This window comes from Pteropus alecto, unplaced genomic scaffold (genome assembly GCF_000325575.1).
Source record: "Pteropus alecto unplaced genomic scaffold, ASM32557v1 scaffold30, whole genome shotgun sequence".
NCBI classification, from domain to species: domain Eukaryota; kingdom Metazoa; phylum Chordata; class Mammalia; order Chiroptera; family Pteropodidae; genus Pteropus; species Pteropus alecto.
The window spans coordinates 2596414-2613464 of NW_006429782.1; the positions used below are offsets into that span (position 1 = coordinate 2596414).

General features: G+C 59.7%; 1 protein-coding gene across 1 annotated transcript; it reads right to left on the minus strand.

The window, feature by feature from the left end:
• Window positions 1–6: 6 nt before the first annotated feature.
• SH3GL1 (SH3 domain containing GRB2 like 1, endophilin A2) lies at window positions 7–4387 on the minus strand. The gene is made up of 9 exons (XM_015598999.2): window positions 4229–4387; window positions 3838–3910; window positions 2842–2985; window positions 2361–2494; window positions 2049–2207; window positions 1646–1749; window positions 960–1084; window positions 737–793; window positions 7–240 (listed from the first exon to the last, which is right to left on the minus strand). The coding sequence occupies exons 1-9, from the start codon at window positions 4370–4372 to the stop codon at window positions 44–46; spliced, it is 1137 nt and encodes a 378-aa protein (XP_015454485.2). The 5' UTR covers window positions 4373–4387; the 3' UTR covers window positions 7–43.
• Between the last annotated feature and the right edge of the window lie 12664 nt (window positions 4388–17051).

Below are 17051 nucleotides of genomic sequence, written 5' to 3' on the forward strand. Positions count from 1 at the left end.
GGGACGCAGGCGACGCGCACGGCAGGGCGGGCGGGCCGGCGGGTCACTGAGGCAGCGGCACCAGCACCTCCACGTAGCTGAGGGGGAAGAAGCCCGACTGCCCGTGGAGCATGCCCTCGTACCAGTTCTCGTCGATCTGGTTGGTCAGCGTGATGATGTCGCCCTCGTGGAAGCCCAGCTCCCCGTCGTTCTCGGGCTCAAAATCATACAGCGCCTTGCAGCTCGGCTGGTCCAGGGGCGCTGGGGTGGGCAGGGGGTAGGGGTAAGGTCTAGGGGTGCAGCTTGAGCACGAGGCTCCCTGGGCTCTACTGCTGTGCAGGGCGAGACAGCCAGGCCCCACCGGGCCCTGCTGTGCCTAGTGTCCCCAAGGAGAGCCACTCCTTTGTCTTGTTCCCTGGGTTGCGGGGAGGGAGCAAGTGACATGAAGATGGCAAGGGTTCTACGAGAGGTCACCACCACGCTCGTGGGAGGAGCGGGGAATGCCTACTGCCCTCAGGGTGCCACTCAGCCTGGAGCCGGTGGGTGCCCTGTGTCACAGCAACACCTCTTGTACACGGGGAGGCCAAGGCCCAGAGAGGCAGGGATAGGCCACCTGGTGCCCAGCTCCTTCCCGGCTCGCGAGGGGCTGGGAGGACTGACCACAGCGGGCACCCACTTCTACCGGAGAAGGGGAGTGAGAAAGAGCCTTCCAGAACAGACAAAGGCAGTGTTGTGTACCGAGGCAGGGGACACTCACGCATGCTCCTGCTGGGGGTCCGGATGGGCTTGTCGGAAGATCGGAAGGACGACGAAGCTGCTCGCAGACAGAGCACAGAGGGAGGTGAGCTGAGAGCTCTGGGGTGGTGGCCGGTCCCATCCCTGGGCTCCCTTTCGCAGAGGGAGGGTGGGGGCTACCCAGCCCCATGGTCTGGAGAGAGTGGCTAGGCCCTGGGGCCGCGCAGCCCTTCGCTGGCTGTTACCTGTGAGGCTGGGGGTGGGGGCGCAGGGGAGGCCCCCGTTGGACTGCTCAGGCTCTCCCAGGTCGAAGGGTTCCCGGGCCTTGGGCTTGTATTCCCGCCTGGGGCGCGAAGAGGCTTCCCGCATCCTGCCGGTGAAGGCACGGGTGTCAGCAGCCATACGGCCTGTTCCTGAGCTCTCAGTGCCAAGGCCAAGGACCCTGCCCCCCAGCTGTTGGTGCTGCTGCCACGTGGGCGGGGAGCCCTGGGGAAGCTGTGAGGAGACACCCCGGGCCGGCTCCCCAGACTCGGGCCAGTTGGCTGTGTCCCATGGAACCCCACCTGGCCCCACCAGGGAACCACTGCTACCCAAGGCTCCCCTTTTCTGCCCCAAGTGCGTGCAGGAGACCGGAAGTGGAGGAGGGGTAGACCTCCCCACCCCAGACTGCCTCCCACCCTCGGGTCACTCTAGCCCTCTCCTTTGGGGACCAGGACGAGCCAGAAGAGGTCCTGCTCCCTCCTGCGACCCCCACTCCCACCCACACAGCCAGGAGAGTTTATGAAAAGCCAGCCCCCAGGCTTTGGAGCCGTTCCCAGCAGCACTGGGCTGTGGGGGGAGGTGTGCGGGGCGTCCAGGGACCGCCTGGGAATCTGCAGTAGCGACTCCAGGTTTCGGGAAGCCCCACAGCACGGAGCAGGAAGGGGCTCACCGTCGCTTGAGCTTGTTGGCCAGCTCATCCAGGATCTGCACGGCCTGCCGGTGGTAGTCCAGCTGGGCGTCCACCAGGGCCGAGAGCTGGCTCACCTGCTCGATCTGCAAGCGAGCGGAGCAGCGGGACTGAAGAGAGGCCCCCCTCTGGCCCCCGCCTCCGGGCTGCCTCCTGCGGGTCCCCTTCCCAGACCGCGCCAGGAACAGGGGCCGAGCTGACCCTCCAGCTGCAGCTGGAGGAGGGTGAAGGGCTCGAAAGAGACCCCAAGGCTTCAGGGAGCTGGTCACTGCTCCCCTCTGGTTCTCATTCCCTCTTCCTTCCCTTCACGCCCCAAGCAGGCACTGAGCCCGGGCTGGGCTCGTTTTAGGGGCTCCCCAGGGTGGCCCCGGGCGCAGAGACGTACGTCGGTCTCCAGGAGGTTGTGCATGCTGGTCTCGGCCACCTCCTTGGACTCCTCGAACTTCTCCAGGGCCTGGCGCAGCTCCTCGTCGGGGATCTTGCCCTGCCGCTTCTTCTTGTAGTCGAAGTCCAGGCGGCGGCCCTCCAGCTTCTTCAGGTGGTGCTGGGGGCGAGGTGAGGGTCACACCGGCAGCTGGCCCCGGGACCTCCGGGGGGGCCGTCCCAACGCCATGCGTCCCTTCCCACTGTGAGCGTGTGTGGTGGCCAAGCCGGGACCCAGGAGGGAGGGACCCCCAAGGGCGTGCTGGGGGCGTACCTGGATCTCCTTCAGGTCTTTGTCGCACAGGTTCTGCAGGGGGTCGATGAAGTTCTGCTTGACCTCTATATCCAGGGAGTCCTTGACCTCGGCCAGGCACTTCATAGACTCCCCCGCGTCCAGCAGGGCGTCGCCTGTGGAAGAGGAGGGGTGAGGGGACAAACCGTCACAAGAGACCTTGGCTTTCGGAGCCAAGACACCCCAACTCCTAAGCAGCCCCATACCCTAGAGCCAAGGACCAGGATGAGAATTCAGAGCAAGTGACCATAAAGCCTAAATCTGAGCCACACTGGCCGGAGACCTGCAATGACGGGAGTCGAGCAGTCTGTCCTCTCGTGCTCTGAGAGGAACCTGGTTTGCTCTGCACCGGCCATGGCACCGGCGCCACGGAGGGACGTGCCCTCCTTGCCACTGTGGGGAAGCTCTGGTCCTCTGGTCCCCAGCCTGGCCACCTCCCCACGCCACCCTGCCGGTTCCTCACCGAAGTTGGACTCGCCGCCCAGCTCCTTCCCGTGGCGGATCATGCACTCGCCCAGGAGGCCCTCCGACTGGGGGTAGCCGGGGCTCTTCACCTGCCCCCGGATCTTGGACACCGTGTTGAGCATCGTCAGCTTGGCTCTTGAGGCTGGAATAGAATGGGCCGGGTGAGCACGTGGGCGATCTCTCCAGGAGCCACATGGCCTGCACTTGGCCAGCACTGCCGGCCGGCTGCCCCCAGGGCCCACTTATTCCCAAAGAGCTCCCCTGGCCCGAGGTGCCTAGCTGCCACGCTTGCTGACGACCAGGCCACAGGAGTGGGCCTGCCCTCCCTGCTCTCGTTGGCCACTAAGGATCATGGGCAGTGGGCCACCTCATCCTAGGGCATGACCCTTCCAACCTTGGCCTGGGGAGCAGCACCCCAGAGAAGTGGTAGTGGGCAGGTATGGGTGTGGACAGGCACTCCAGGCGCGGTCTCTGCCCGGGGTGGGGGAGGAGCTGTGCCCGTGCCTCTGCCCACTTGCGTCTGTCCACCGCGGGCCACCAGGGACAGGCCTGGGTCTGCTGCCTGTCCCGCGTCCACTGCCTCCTGCTACAGGAACCAGGGTTTGGATTTTCCTCAAGGAAAGGCCCCTGCTTCTCTGTCACCCTAGGAGACCCCACTGCATGCTCCAAGGGCAGGAGTGTGGCTGGGGCCCGACGGACGAGGGAGAGGCACCTGATTAACGGGGCTGTTAGCTGTCAGGGTGACTTAAGGCTAGGACTGACAGAGGGCTGAAAGCCGTCAGACGAAGGAAGCAGCAAGGAAACGCGCGAACGTGGAAAGGGCGCCTGTGGACCCCCGGACCCGGCCGTGCCTGAAATCTGCCGGCCCCTGGGCATTTCAGTTCTGTGAGCCCTGACATTCCCCGCTGATGCTCTGGTAACCAGGCGATTCCTGAATGAGGCAGGGATGCTGGGGAGTCGGGGCAGACCCTTTGCAGCTAGCTGGCGCCCTTACCTGGGTTGGGCTGCAGGTATTCAATGGTTCTGGCCAGCACTTCCACCACGGCCTTGCTGGTGACATCCACCTTCTGTAAAGAGAGGCAGCATGTGGGGTTTCGAAACCACCAGGGCGCCCAAGGCCAACCACAGGCCCCTGACACCCCCTGCCCCAGCCACCAGGCCCTGCCGGCCTCAGAGCTCGCACAGGAACTACCGCTGCTCTGGCGCTGCCTGGCCTCTCATCGTTCAGCACAGCGCCCTCGTCGCTGCCTGCCAGGGCTGGGGGAGGCCTGCTACCTGTCCAGTCCATCCTCCTGTGCCTCCCCGGCCCCGGCTGTCAGAGCTGGGTTTGTGGGGGGCCCAGTAAACAGCGCCAGCCTCAAGGGGCACACCACCTCTCCCGTTACCTTCTCCATCTCTTTGAAGTCATCGTCAAGCTTGGTCCCTTCAGCCCCTCCGACCTTCTCGCTGACCAGCTGGGGGACAGAAAGAGGAGGAAGAGTGTGAGTCTCAGGAGAGAAAGAGGAAGCCCCAAGTTTCCTTCCAGCCATGTCCACTGCCGGTGGGAGGGTGGGGGGGTCAGAACACGCACGACGGCTTCCCCGGGATGAAGTCGGCCACCGATGGCAAGACAGGTGGCCGAGTGAGGTCCCGGCTCCAAATCCACACACTCCTTCAACAGATGGGTCCATGTGCCCCTGCAAGTCAGTGGTTCTCGACGTGGCCACACTCTGGGGGTACGAGAGGGAGGTGGGCACAGGTGTGGGGGGCCGCTGTGGGTAGGAGGGAGAAGGTACTGGGGCTGGTGCAGGGCCCAGACCGGGACTGTCACCACCTGGAGCTGCCAGGCATGCTCTGTCACACACCATGCCCTAGGAACCTCACGAGAGAGGCAGAAGCTGCCCCCCAGCTTCTGCTAGCGACTTCACAAGGAAAGACCCTGGCCTCCCCTAGGTGTTTTGGGGTGTTCCACTGTGTTTCACGGGATGGTTTCGCTTCTTTTGCTTATGGTAAAACAGAACGTTCTCAAATTCGGTGGTTACCAGAGAGGGAAGTGAGTCTGCTGCCTGGTGGGGAAGCTTCTCGGCTGAGCTGGGAAGCAGGTGCTCGAGACCGCACCCTCCCGGCCGAGGGCGCTGAAAGGGGCGGCTCTCCCAGGAAGGGCCCTGCCCGCTTCGGCCACCCACTGAGGGACCAACGCTCTCTAGCGTTCTGGACCTTGGCCGCCTTTGAAGAGCGGCGAGGACTCTGACACAGAGGAGAGAATGTGCAGTGGGACAGTCCCCAGAAGGGACTGTGAACAGCCACCAGAGAAGCAAAGCGGGGAAACAGGAAAGAGAAGCCTCTGCCCAGGGGCGCTGGACGACGGCCACCCCTCATTGGCAGGTGCGTCTGCAGTGACCACTGGGCAGCAGCTGGAGGAGTGAGCCGGATCCCGCGAGTGGGGCCGCGGCGCTGTGTCATTTCGGCTGTGAAACCCGATCGACGTGACCCAGAGAACGGACAGGACGGTGTGCAGGCTCCGTGACCCAGCAGACAGTGTACTTTGCTGAGGGGGGAAGGAGGAAGGAGGGGGAGGACAAAGGGGAGGCGGAGGGGGAGAAGGGAGCTGGCACTCAGGGTACCTGGGGCCGCAACGCGGGGATGGGGGTGCCACGCCTCCTGCCCAGCGTGCCTGCGCCTCATCTAGCCACTGTACTCTGGGTGGCCATGCGCGGCACTCGATGACTGGGTCACTGGGCCCCCTGTCCTCTCCTGGCCCGGGCCAGGGTCTGGGCACAGCCCCCCTACCTGCCCTCTGCCTGTCTGACTTCTCCCTGGCCCTCGGGGAGTGTGCTACGGTGACCCTGCCTATAGCGGGCTACAGAGCAGCCCCCTCCTCAGAGGTAAGGGGACCAGGCACGGAGACGCGGAGTCGCTCGTGGGCAGTCTGGAGAGCCAGAGACAGCAGCCCGGGAGCCGGAGGGCCTCAAGGGTTCAGGCCTAGCCACCGGCCCTGTCATGTGACGAGTCACGCCTGAGGCAGGAGGACAGTACGCAAGGCCTCGGAGATTGTCGTGGCCCCAAGGAGTGCCTCTCCGGTGAGGGAGACAGAAACGTCAGAAGTAACGTCAGAAGTAAGAGCGACGCAGGGAGGAACGCAGTGACAGCCGCAGGGAGGTGTTAGCATGCCAGCTCAGTAGCAGGATGTGGCCGTGGCCGGACGGGCCACACAGCCTGGCGCTGGCCACACTGGACCTCAGCAGACGGGTAGGTTCCCAGCAGGCAGAGCAGGGCCAGCCTGGAAGAGGGTCTTCTGCTTGAGATGCAAGTTTGGGGGCGCAAGGGCCACCGTTCCTGGTCCATTGTGAGCCAGGTACTGTGTAGGCACATTCCTGCATGATGTCATTTATTGTCACATTACTTGATGGCACTGCAGGGTCCAATACGCCCAATTACAGATGAGGAAACCGAGGGCTGAGAGACGGCTGAATTTAAAGGCCGTGGAGCTGTACGTGGAGGGACTGTGAGCTGCGACCAGGCCTGCCAGACTGGCCGGTCCACCCTGTGCCGTGCCCTGTCCTGGAGGACTGGTCAGCGATGGAACGGGGTGAAGCTTGGGGCCTGCGCAGGGCCCAGGCGGAAGGGCGTGGGGCCTCCGAGGCCTGGAGAGGCGTCAGACCTCGCCCCACTGCAGAGGCCCCAGGAGGCAACCGTGATGACCCTGGGCAGGGCTGAGGAATTCCTGCGCTGGGATGACGGCAGGGGGTGGGGAGCGAGGCGCAGCTGCACCCCTCCCTGCTAGCCTCCTGCCATCTGGAGGGACGTGCCAAACAGCTCGGAGCAAGCCCTCGGGTTTCCATTACGGTCTTCTGTGTCGTGACTCAGACAGCCCACGACACGGGCAGGGCCCGGCCGACACACGAAGCTGCCCGCCTTCTCGATCTCCTTTGTCTGCTTGTGCTCCCAGGCCCGACTCAGACGCTGGCAGACGTGGGCGGTGCGCTTTTTGGCTAACCAAACTCTTTCTGGAAAAGTGAGCCAAGTGTGCTTCTGGAGAGGTAACAGGCAGTGCACCAGCTGCACCAAAGCCTCCTGCTCTCAACATGTCCATCCCTGCCCAGAAACCTTCAATGGCCCCCAGTGTCACCAGGATATGCAGGACAATTTCCAAAGCCAGGGCCCTTGTGAGTGGCTCCATTATGAAATGCTTGCTGGCGAGGGCGACACTGGCTGCAGGCAGCTCAGAGCGCCCACAGGGCCCAAGGGTGAAGGCCAGAGGCGTGGGGCCAGGCCACTACCCTTAGGGGTGACAGAGAGGTGCCACCCTCCTAGCCCAGCCGGGAGAAACCGGAGGGTGGACATCAAGCCTCAACCCAAGGAGACGGTGAGCAGGAAGACAGGCCCTGGGGGCCAGGGAGAAGCCCACTCCATCACAGCCCCCAGTAGACACTAAGCTGACTGAATGAGTAAGTCCTCACCCGCTGTTAAACCCGCAGAGGGAGGTGTCCCCGAGTCAGAACTCCCTCCCCCGCAATGGGAACTCCAAAACAACCCGGGATTTGCTGGTGCCCTTCACGCCTCCCGGCACGTTTCCTCTTTACCTCAGATCAAAGCTAAAAGTTTAGAAAGCAGCTCTGTGAACGGGAGTGGTGGAAATAATCAGCCAGGAAGTAGCTTCTAAAGTTACTCTGTAGGTGGAAACCCCAAACTGAGCACCGTGACCATCGGCTCAGGCCCCAAGGGGCAGACACGGCCCACAGACACAGCGTGCGCAGTGAGTCCCGGGTTTGCTGGGAAGTCAGTTCTGACAGCAGCAGCAGCAGAGGGAAGCCCAAGGCCTTCTCTCAGCAGACAGGGCAGGTGCTGGGGTCTGGGGCTGGTGGCTGAGAAACCAGCTCAAAAGCAGAACCCTCAAGTCCCCCAGGCTGCAGGTACGAGGCAGCTGTGGGGTCTCCCACCTGGGGTGGGGGATGTGGGAAGGGAGGGGGGCTGGCTGTCGCTGTGGAGAAGTCTGGCACAGGGGCCTTAGTCAGACCCGGCCTCTCTCAGTCTAGGTAGTTTTCTGCCACAAGCAGCACCAGCCATTGAGGTCACATCTCAGGGCGGCTCAAGCCCACCCGCCTCTTGACACACACGCATCGCAGGACTGCCTGGCTCCCAGCTCCTCCAGTGGGGCCGGCCCAGGGGGATCCATGCTTTCTGTCTGCACGGCGCTAAGCTGACTGCCACGTGAAGCCTCAGCTGCTGCTTCCCCGCCTGGCATGCGCTGTCGAGATGAGGGGGAAACCCGTAAACAAGAAAAGTCCTCTCAGAGTCACCCGTCTGGCTTAATGCAAGAGTCTGAGCTGGAAACGGCTCGGGCACTGGGAGCAAAGTGGGTACCGGCCATTGGAAAGAACTGACTTTCGAGGAAGAGGTGATGGCGGGTGAAAGACAATCACGAAGTGACCATTAGGATGGAGTGGTGAGCAGATGACAAAGCTCCTCGAGACATGACTGAGGTCCGGCTTCACGCTCTGGCCTCCTCCTGCAGGTCCCCATACCTAAAGCCAGGGGTCCCTCCGGGTGAGCACAGAGAAAACTGCCCCTGCAGACATGGGCTGAAAGGAACAATTTTTCTTTGCTGACGGCAAAGTCACCAGACCTTCACGAGTGCCTGGTCCAGCCCTCATGTCACCGTCACACTGTTTTCCTGATGAGACCCCAGACTGTGACACTAGCTTTAAATACCGGAACCTTCACGAGGGCCCCTGTGAGATCGCAGAAGCCCCTCTGCCCGCCCCCCGCCCCCGGCTCACACTCACATCATTTTCCTCCCCTGGACCCCTGGGCGACCTCCTCGCCGGTCTGTCCAGAACCTTCGGCCCCAGCACCAGTAACCGATGGCAAGCTCCCAGGGCACAAGGTCCCCATGTGTTGCTTTCTGCTGTCACCCGGCACCATGCGTGGGAGGGACGGATACCGTCTGACTGGTGGGTCCAATGCTCTACACCCAAATTGCCCTGCGGGCCAACTGTGGCTGGCCCCCCGCCCGCACGAACGCATGCCCTGGACAGGGTCAAAGCGGGTGTGGGCTGTGCCCGGGCTCCGTCCTCACCTCCCAGAGGAGCGGCTAACAGAACGCAGCACGATAGCACGAGAGGGCCCGGAGCTAGGGGCACATGTGACCACAGGGCCAGAGGAGTGGGGGCTGGGCAGACACAGGTGGCTGCAAGGGGCCTTGGCCTCAGCCCTGTTCGAGGGATGTGCCTCCCTCCCTTGCCCCTGGTGACTCAGGGGTCCTTGCAGACGGGGTGACAAGGAACCCACACCCTGCCCGGCCTGCCCTGCCCGTGGATGGTGGCGGGAGAGGCAGGCTGAGTTGTGGCCCGGTGGCCCAGAGGCTAGGCCCTGGGCACCCGCCCTACACGCTGTGGTGGGCGGCGGCCTGGGGTCAGGACAACAGGTACCCTAGTGCCGGCCCCTCTGGGGACCCTCCCCACTTCCTCACCTATGACCGAGAGCACTGGCCCAGGTCCAACTCTAAGGACTGGCAGCCCTGAGATTCCCACTCAGACGCCAGCCAGCTTCCCAAGAGGAAGCAGAAGCACTTAACGAAAACTGCTCCCTCGTGGCTAACCAGTTCCCTGGTTAACCTCGGAGTTGGGGAAGGTGGGGGCCCCACTGGGGGCTGGGAGGGCTCCATGTTCTCTCAGCTGAGGAAAGCTGGCTTCTGAATGAAGCACTTATGGTTTGCAGTGGGAAGCCAGCCCGGCGGAGCTGAGAAGGGGTCCCAGAACCTCAATGTTTCTGTGAGACACAGCAGAAACTACACAGCTTCTTGGACCTGCTGCCCTGTTAGCCCTCTTGTCATCCCTAAAAACCCCAACGGGAAGGGACAGAGCCAGCCAAGACCTTCAGAGCCCATGTGGCCCAGTTGCAGCCTCTGGGCAAGTGTCTCCACCTTATAAATGGGACAACTAAGACCCGCTGCCCAAGGCCAGGCAGTGTAGTGTATATGTCTACGTATGTCTTGGTGTGCATGCGACACCAAGACAAACAGGTGAGGTAACTGGTCTCCGAGTCTTAAATCAGGCACCCCAAAGGCTGCCCCGCCCTCTGATCTGCTTCCTCGTTTTCAGAGACTGCCCAGGCCTGGCAGGGTGCTGGGGCACGAGGGAGCTGACTAAGGATGAGCAAGGGCCCCTAGGAGACTGGGCCCTGCCTGGCCAGGAGTGTCCCAGACAGGGCAAGGCCACACCCCCGGCCCCTGGCAGCAGGCCTGACCCAAGCCAGCACCCTGGGCAGTGAGAGGGTTCTACCCCCGACTGAGATGCCAGAGACGGACTGAGGCTCGTCCCCGAGGAATGAGTCACATGTGGATCTCTCACTAGAGCTGAAGTCCCTGGACACACACTGACCGGCCTCATGCACTTTAATTTCTCAGCTTGGGGATGAGGCAGGAGTGTGGCATGTCACTTAACTGGGAAAATCAATTTCAGATGAAAACTTATAAAAAGAAACACCCAACCCACACACAAATGAGGTGATACATCCCCCGGGGCCTGCCTGGCAGGGTGCCCAGCCCCGCACGACTGGCAGCGGGCCGGGCTCACCGTCTGGGCAGGATCTGCTGCACTTATGTGCAGAAGCGATACGCTGTTTCTGCAAACTCATCTGTCACCGACGGCAAAGCTGACGCAAGAGAAGCCTTTCAGGAAGGGGTGGGCAACAGGACTTGGAAGACCTGTGGGGCACAGAGCTGCCTGGCCTCTGGGAAGCACGGGGACGACTTCTGCGTCAGACGCTGTGACCACAGCCCGCTGCTCAAGAGGATGCAGGTGTCCAGTACCAGTCTCCGTGAGGGGTGACGAGCACCCCAACGATAACGAGCTAGGGTGAGCACCTGACCGACCTCAAAGCCCAGGGCCCTGCCTCCCGGAACGCAAATGCTGTCTCCCTGTCTCTAATTCCCCTTCCATTTTTAAAGGCCTAACTAAGAAGAAGCCGTCCCCTCCAGGAAGCCTTCCTGATTCGCCATCGCCTACCTCCTTACCTAAGCAGGAGTGACCTAGTGGTCACTCCTGGTACCTCCTCTCAAGCCCCTGCTCCCTTTGGACCCTGCCTTGGGCCAGGTTCTGTTTTCTGCTCTGCCAAGGCACCTAGCTCACCCCACCGCCTGACGGCCTACTCTGCCAGACTGTCACTGCTGCGCTCTCGCTCAGAATGACATCTGAGACTCGGGGAGCGCTTAGCTGACATGACCGCACAGGGGCCTGACCTCATCCCAACACACCACGGTGGCTGAGCTCTGGGAGGGCAGGGGCCTCAAGGGCTGGCTGCATGACAGCACCCCCCTACCCAAACTTTCCTTTACGCTGCTTGCTTATGGAAAGTTCGAGCTAAGCGGGCACTCTGGCCAGAGGCTGCCAGTCCAGTTCCCCGCTCTCTGCCCATGCTCTGCCCACGGCTGGCTCCCACATCAGAGAGCAAAGGTTCAGGAAAATATGCAAAAGACCACAAATCTGGGCAAGTCAGGCCCGGGTTGCCTTACACCCAGAGGACCCCACCCCCCAAGCGGGCTGGTTTCTTATCAAGAGGAAGCCCCTGGAAGAGACATGTCTGCGGTGTGGGAGCACAGGACACAGGAAAGGAAGGCTGACAGGCACACGGGCTCTGAAGACCGAACCGAAAGGCCTGAAAACACACCCGGCTGGAGCTGGGACACACTTAGGTGCCCTGTGGCTCACAGGGGAGGGTGGTGTGGCCTGGGTGCTGCCCCCACCCCAGACAGCCCCAGGTAGCAGCTCTGAGTGGGCATTGAGGAATGTGTCTTCACCTGGTTCCACTGTTCACCTATCACACCAGGTGGTGACAACAGGCTCAGCTGACAAGTGACTCATGGCCATGGTGGCTCAGTCGCCAAGACCAGTTTCTTCAGGTGTGGCTGCCAACAGCACCTGGGCAGGTCACGATCCCGGGAGTGCTCGGCGCAGCACACCGGCCCTCACCATGGGTCAGTGATGGGCGCTGAGTGCCAGAGCCACGTGTCAGATGCCAGCGTGCTGTCGCCCTGCACTGTCATCTGTCTAGGGACACTTGCTCTTCTAAGGCCACGTGTCAGACGCCAGCGTGCTGTCGCCCTGCACGCCGCACTGTCATCTGTCTAGGGACACTTGCTCTTCTACACTGCAGTGCCGGCTGGAGACCAGCAGCTGCAAGGAATCTCAGAATCGCCGTCAAAGCTCAGCGCACAGACCAGGAAGCCGATAGGGCCAAGGAGGAGGGAGCTGCCAGGGCCGGACAGGCAGTTCCAGGTGGTCGCTGGGGCAAAGTGCTCCTGTCCCCCGCTGCTACCACCCTGGAGCCATCAGCGGGTGGGCCTTCCCTTCCTGAGGATGCGCACTCAGGCCGTATGGACACAGGATCGGACACAGGCTCGCTCACATCTCTGCTCAGGCTCCAGAGGTGGGGGCACACCCAGACTGCCAGGGGCCTGGGACCCCCCTCAGGTGCAGGCGGAGAAGTACAGTTCTCAGGGGTCCTCTTCCTCCTCCCCCCACCAAGGCTCATCGTCATCCCAGCAACTCCGCTGGGGCCAGCCTCACCTCCCCACCCCAAATACACTGTCCCCAAACACTAAATCCCCATCGTCGGCAGCAGTATTGGCCACAGTGACAGAGTTTGCAGGGCAGCATGCTGGGCACCCAGTAGGTGCTCGGGGGATCACTCCTCGTTGAGATGATAAATACCCGAGTGCAGACCCCGTGGCCCAGCAGCTCTGTCTCTCCAAAACAAAGGTGTGCCCGAGGCCCCAAGGCACTGCTGGACGCGGGGGAGCAGAGCAGAGGGGGCCCAGATCACAGAATGGGGACTGGGGCTGGCTCTGCCCGTCTGGCTGTGCCTTTAAGCAAGAATGTGCACTCCTCTGGGCCTCAGTTTTCTCAGCTGTAAAGTGGGGTGACGACGACGGTGTGCTGTGGGGCTCGGGTATGATCTGCCCCACAAACATGAGCCTGCCATCGGCTGCGTGACACCGTCCGGAGGGGGAACTGGGCAAGGAGGCGTGAGCGGGTGGGAGTCTGTGGCGTGGGCGGGGTCTGCCGAGTGGCTGGGTGGCGGGTGGTGCAAACGGTCTGGTGTGAGCCCTTCTGTCAGAGGGAGGACGACACGCTGGTGGCCCTCCTCCGAGAGACTCACACTTCCACACGCATGTCGCCCCCCACGCCGGGACACGTGCACATGCTGTGCTAGCATGGCCGACTGCGCGCTCTCCGTGGGACCAAAGGGCCCTGGGGCTCAGTGAGGGGGTCTCACCCCGACGCCCGGAACCTCCCGCACCACGTACATCTGTGGGTGGGTGACTGTGAGGCACGAAACAGGAGGTGACACGGCTGGGCTTGCAGGGTGACGGGCAGCGCCCGGCGCACACATGCTGCCCCCTCCGACCTGGGCACCGTGAGTCTCCTCCTCCACCACACAACCTGGCCCACTGGCCGTCCCGGGACGCCCTGCCCTCTCTTGCAGACGGTGCATGTCGCTTCAAGGAGCCGAGCTCGCAGCCTGGGCACGAGGGCCCCGGTGGCTGTGCGATGCCAGCTTGAGGCGCCCTCAGCAGCAGTGGCTTTTCATCTTCTGCTTTCGCTTTTTGCAGGAGAAAAGCTGCCCTGCCCTCTTCCCCAGGTCTCGCGGCCACAGTGCCATGCGGTGCGCGTCTAATGTGGCCACTTCCTGAGCTGGGAGCCACAAGAATATTCAAATCTCTTTCCACCAGAAGACATGGGTTTGGCAGCAGGGTCTCCACCTGGCACTTGCGGAAGCTTCTACCGCCTGGAAGGACCGACCCCACAGGCAGCCGACCCCACAACCAGCCGCGCCAGGCTCCTGGGTGAGGGCTGGGAACACGACAGGCGGGGCCTGGCTCCGGCACCTGCCTGGGGAGCCCTGCGCCCTCTTCCTCTCTCTCCTTCCTATGTGGAGATTCAAAGCCAATGCCCTGGTCATGTCCCTATGAACCACCCCTGGCTCTTCCCTACAGGGCGCTTGTCACAGGGACCCTGGGTCACCGTACCAGCGCTATTTCAACCGCTTAGCCACCATGCGTGTTTGGGACACTCTCCTGCTTTACGGCAAACATTTAGGGTCAACATTGGATGGCCAGATCCCCAATTTTGATAGAGTTGCCCTTATTCATTCAATAAATATTTACTATTTACATGTGCCAGATTAGTAGAGGGAAAAAAAGATGAATAACATAGGCACACAAAAAAATGGTAACGTAAGGACCTCTGATAAGGGATCGACAGGGAGAAGCCACTTATTCCCATGAGGAGGGAAGCAGAGAGGACACACAAGGAGATGACCCTGGACTGGGCTCTGAAGGGTGGACTGGAATCAGACACAGGGAAGAGAAAAGGGCGTGAGGGGCGGAAACGCAGACACACGGGGACACAGGGGCTTGCGCCGATGCGGAGGACAGGGGCACCGAGGGCTGCCTTGGAAACAAATGCCAGACGTGATTCTGAAGTGTCCCTTCCGAAGATGTGGGAGGGTCATCAGCGTGAGCCTCTGGGCTCCGTGGTAGGAAGAAATGTGCCATCAGGCTTGGGGACCACCGACCGCTTTCTACAGAGCGGGTGAGAACCGACACAGGACACAGGTCGAGACATGCTCCGCTGCTCCCGGATGGCGGCGCCCAGGTCAGATGGGTAGTGGTGGTTCTGGCATCAAATCCGAACAGAGCCGGTTTTCAGAGTCACATTAAACGGCGGTGGAGGGCTTCCTATCAGTCCGCCAGCTTTAAACCACCAAGGCAAGATTCCTGGAACCAGGGAGACACTTCTGCATTTTCAGATTTGGCCCGCAGCCCTGTAACTGAGGACGGCAGGGAACACCGCTGTTAGTACGGTGCCTGAGCGTCCACTCGGCAAAGAGAACGGGCCAGTTTTCTCGCTGACTTCGGTCATTAAGCTGGAGACGGGAGCTGATGAAGGATCACACACATGCGGACACAGACACACACACGCGGACACAGACACACACAGAGACACAGAGACACACACACACACACGGACAGACACACACGCGGACACAGACACACACACGCGGACACAGACACACACACAGATACACAGAGACACACACATACACGGACAGACACACACACACAGACACAGACACATTCAGAGACTAGACACACACAGAGACACAGAGACACACACACGGACACACACACCTCTCCAAGGTCACGCTGAGAGCCTTTATCAGGACAAGGCTGTAGAACAGCGCGGGCCTGTACGAGTGTCCTATGGCTGCTGTAACGAATTACCACAAACTTATTGATTAAAACACGCATCCTAGAAGACACCAAAAAGAAGGGAAGGATATACTTTGCTCATGGATTAGAAGGATTAATATTGTTAAAATGTCCTTACCACCTAAAGTAATCTACAGACTCATTGAAATCTTATTAAACTGCCAATGGCATGCTTCTCAGAATTAGACCTAATCCTAAAATTTATATGGAACCACAAAAGACCCTAAATAGCAAAGGAAATTTTTGTTTAAAAAAAAAAAAAAAAGTGGGAGGTATCACACTCCCTGATATCAAACTGTACTACAAAGGTACGATAATCAGAACAGTATGGTACTGAGATAAAAACAGACATACACACTAGAGAGCCCGGAAAAAATCCGGGAGCCAAGGATATACAATGGGGTACAGACAGTCTCTTCAATAAGTGGCATTGCGAAAACTGGACAGATATGTGGGAAAAAATAAAACTAGACCACACTCTAATACCATGTACAAAAAATAAACTCAAAATGGATGAAAGACGTAACTGTAAGACCTGAAACCATAAAACTCCTAGAAGAACACACCGGCAGCGAACGCTGACGTCGCTCTTAGCATTATCTTTTTGGATGTGTCTGCTCGAGCAAGGGAAACACAAATAAAATGAGACTACATCAAATGAAATAGTTTTTGCACAGCAAAGGAAAACATCGAAAAACGAAAAGACAACCTACTAAATAGAAGGAGATTGCAAATAATACGTCTCATAAGAGGTTGATATCCAAAGTATATACGGAACTCATACAACTAAATACTAAAAAACTTCAAGCAATCCAATGAAAAAATGGCCAGGGGACTTGATTAGACATTTCTCCAAAGACATACAAATGGCCAACAGACATATGAAAAAATGCTCAACATCACTAATCATCAGGGAAATGCAAATCAAAACCACAATGAGATGTCACCTCGCCCTTGTCTGAATAACCGTCATCAATAAATCAGCAAACAACATGTGCTGTCGAGGACGTGGAGAAAAGGGAGCCCTCGTGCTCTGCTGGTGGGACTGCGAATGGGGGCCGCCACTACAGAAAACGGTCTGGAGGTTCTTTGAAAAATTAAAAACAGAACTGCCACATGACCCAGCAATTCCTCTTCTGGGTATTTATCTGAAGAAAACAAAACCTTACTACAAAAAGACACATGCACTCTTACATTCACGGCATCATTACTAATAACGGAAGTAATCTAAGTGTCATTCTATAGCTAAGTGGATAAAAAAGATGTGATATGTATATACAATGGAATATTACTCGGCCATAGAAAAGAACGAAATCTGGCCACTTGCGACAACATGGATAGATCTAGAGGATGTTATGCTAAATGAAGTAAGTCAGAGAAAGACAAATACTGCAGGATTTCACTTATATGTAGAATCTAAAAAAAACAAAACAAAGCAAATGAATAAACAGAAACAGGCCCATACATGCAGGGAACAGGCTGATGGTTGCCAAGGAGAAGGGGAGTGTAGGGAGGGGAATGATTAAAAAACCCCACCCCAAAAAACACAATGCGACATTAAAACAACACAAAAATCTTAAAAGAGGCCAGAAGTCCAACGGATCTCAGCAGCTAAGACCAAGGTGTTGGCAGGGCTGCGTTTATTCGGGGGATTCTTGGGGTTTCCATGCCTTTTCCGGCTTCCAGAGGCCGCCCGCATTCCTTGGCCCGCGGCCCTTTCCTCCGTCTTCACGGCCAGCACGGGTGGGCCTCGCGGCTGCCTTCTCCCTGGCTCTCCCTCCCGCAGCCACACCTCCCTCCGCCCACCGCACTTCCAAGGGCCCCAGCTCTGGGACGCTCTCTCCATCTGCAGGTCTGTAACGCCTAATTCCATCAGCAAAGCCCCTCGTGCCAAGGGAACACATCCAGAAACCTCCACGGACTAGGGCAGGGACAGCCTTGGGGGATGGAGG

Excerpts from the sequence above, each read along its gene's own strand:
- SH3GL1 (XM_015598999.2), bottom strand. The coding sequence starts at position 4,372 with ATGGCTGGAAGGAAACTTGGGGCTTCCTCTTTCTCTCCTGAGACTCAC. Across the intron at positions 3,911-4,228 it reads ACTTCAAAGAGATGGAGAAG|AAGGTGGATGTCACCAGCAA; the intron begins GTAACGGGAGAG and ends CTCTCTTTACAG. Across the intron at positions 2,986-3,837 it reads ATACCTGCAGCCCAACCCAG|CCTCAAGAGCCAAGCTGACG; the intron begins GTAAGGGCGCCA and ends ATTCTATTCCAG.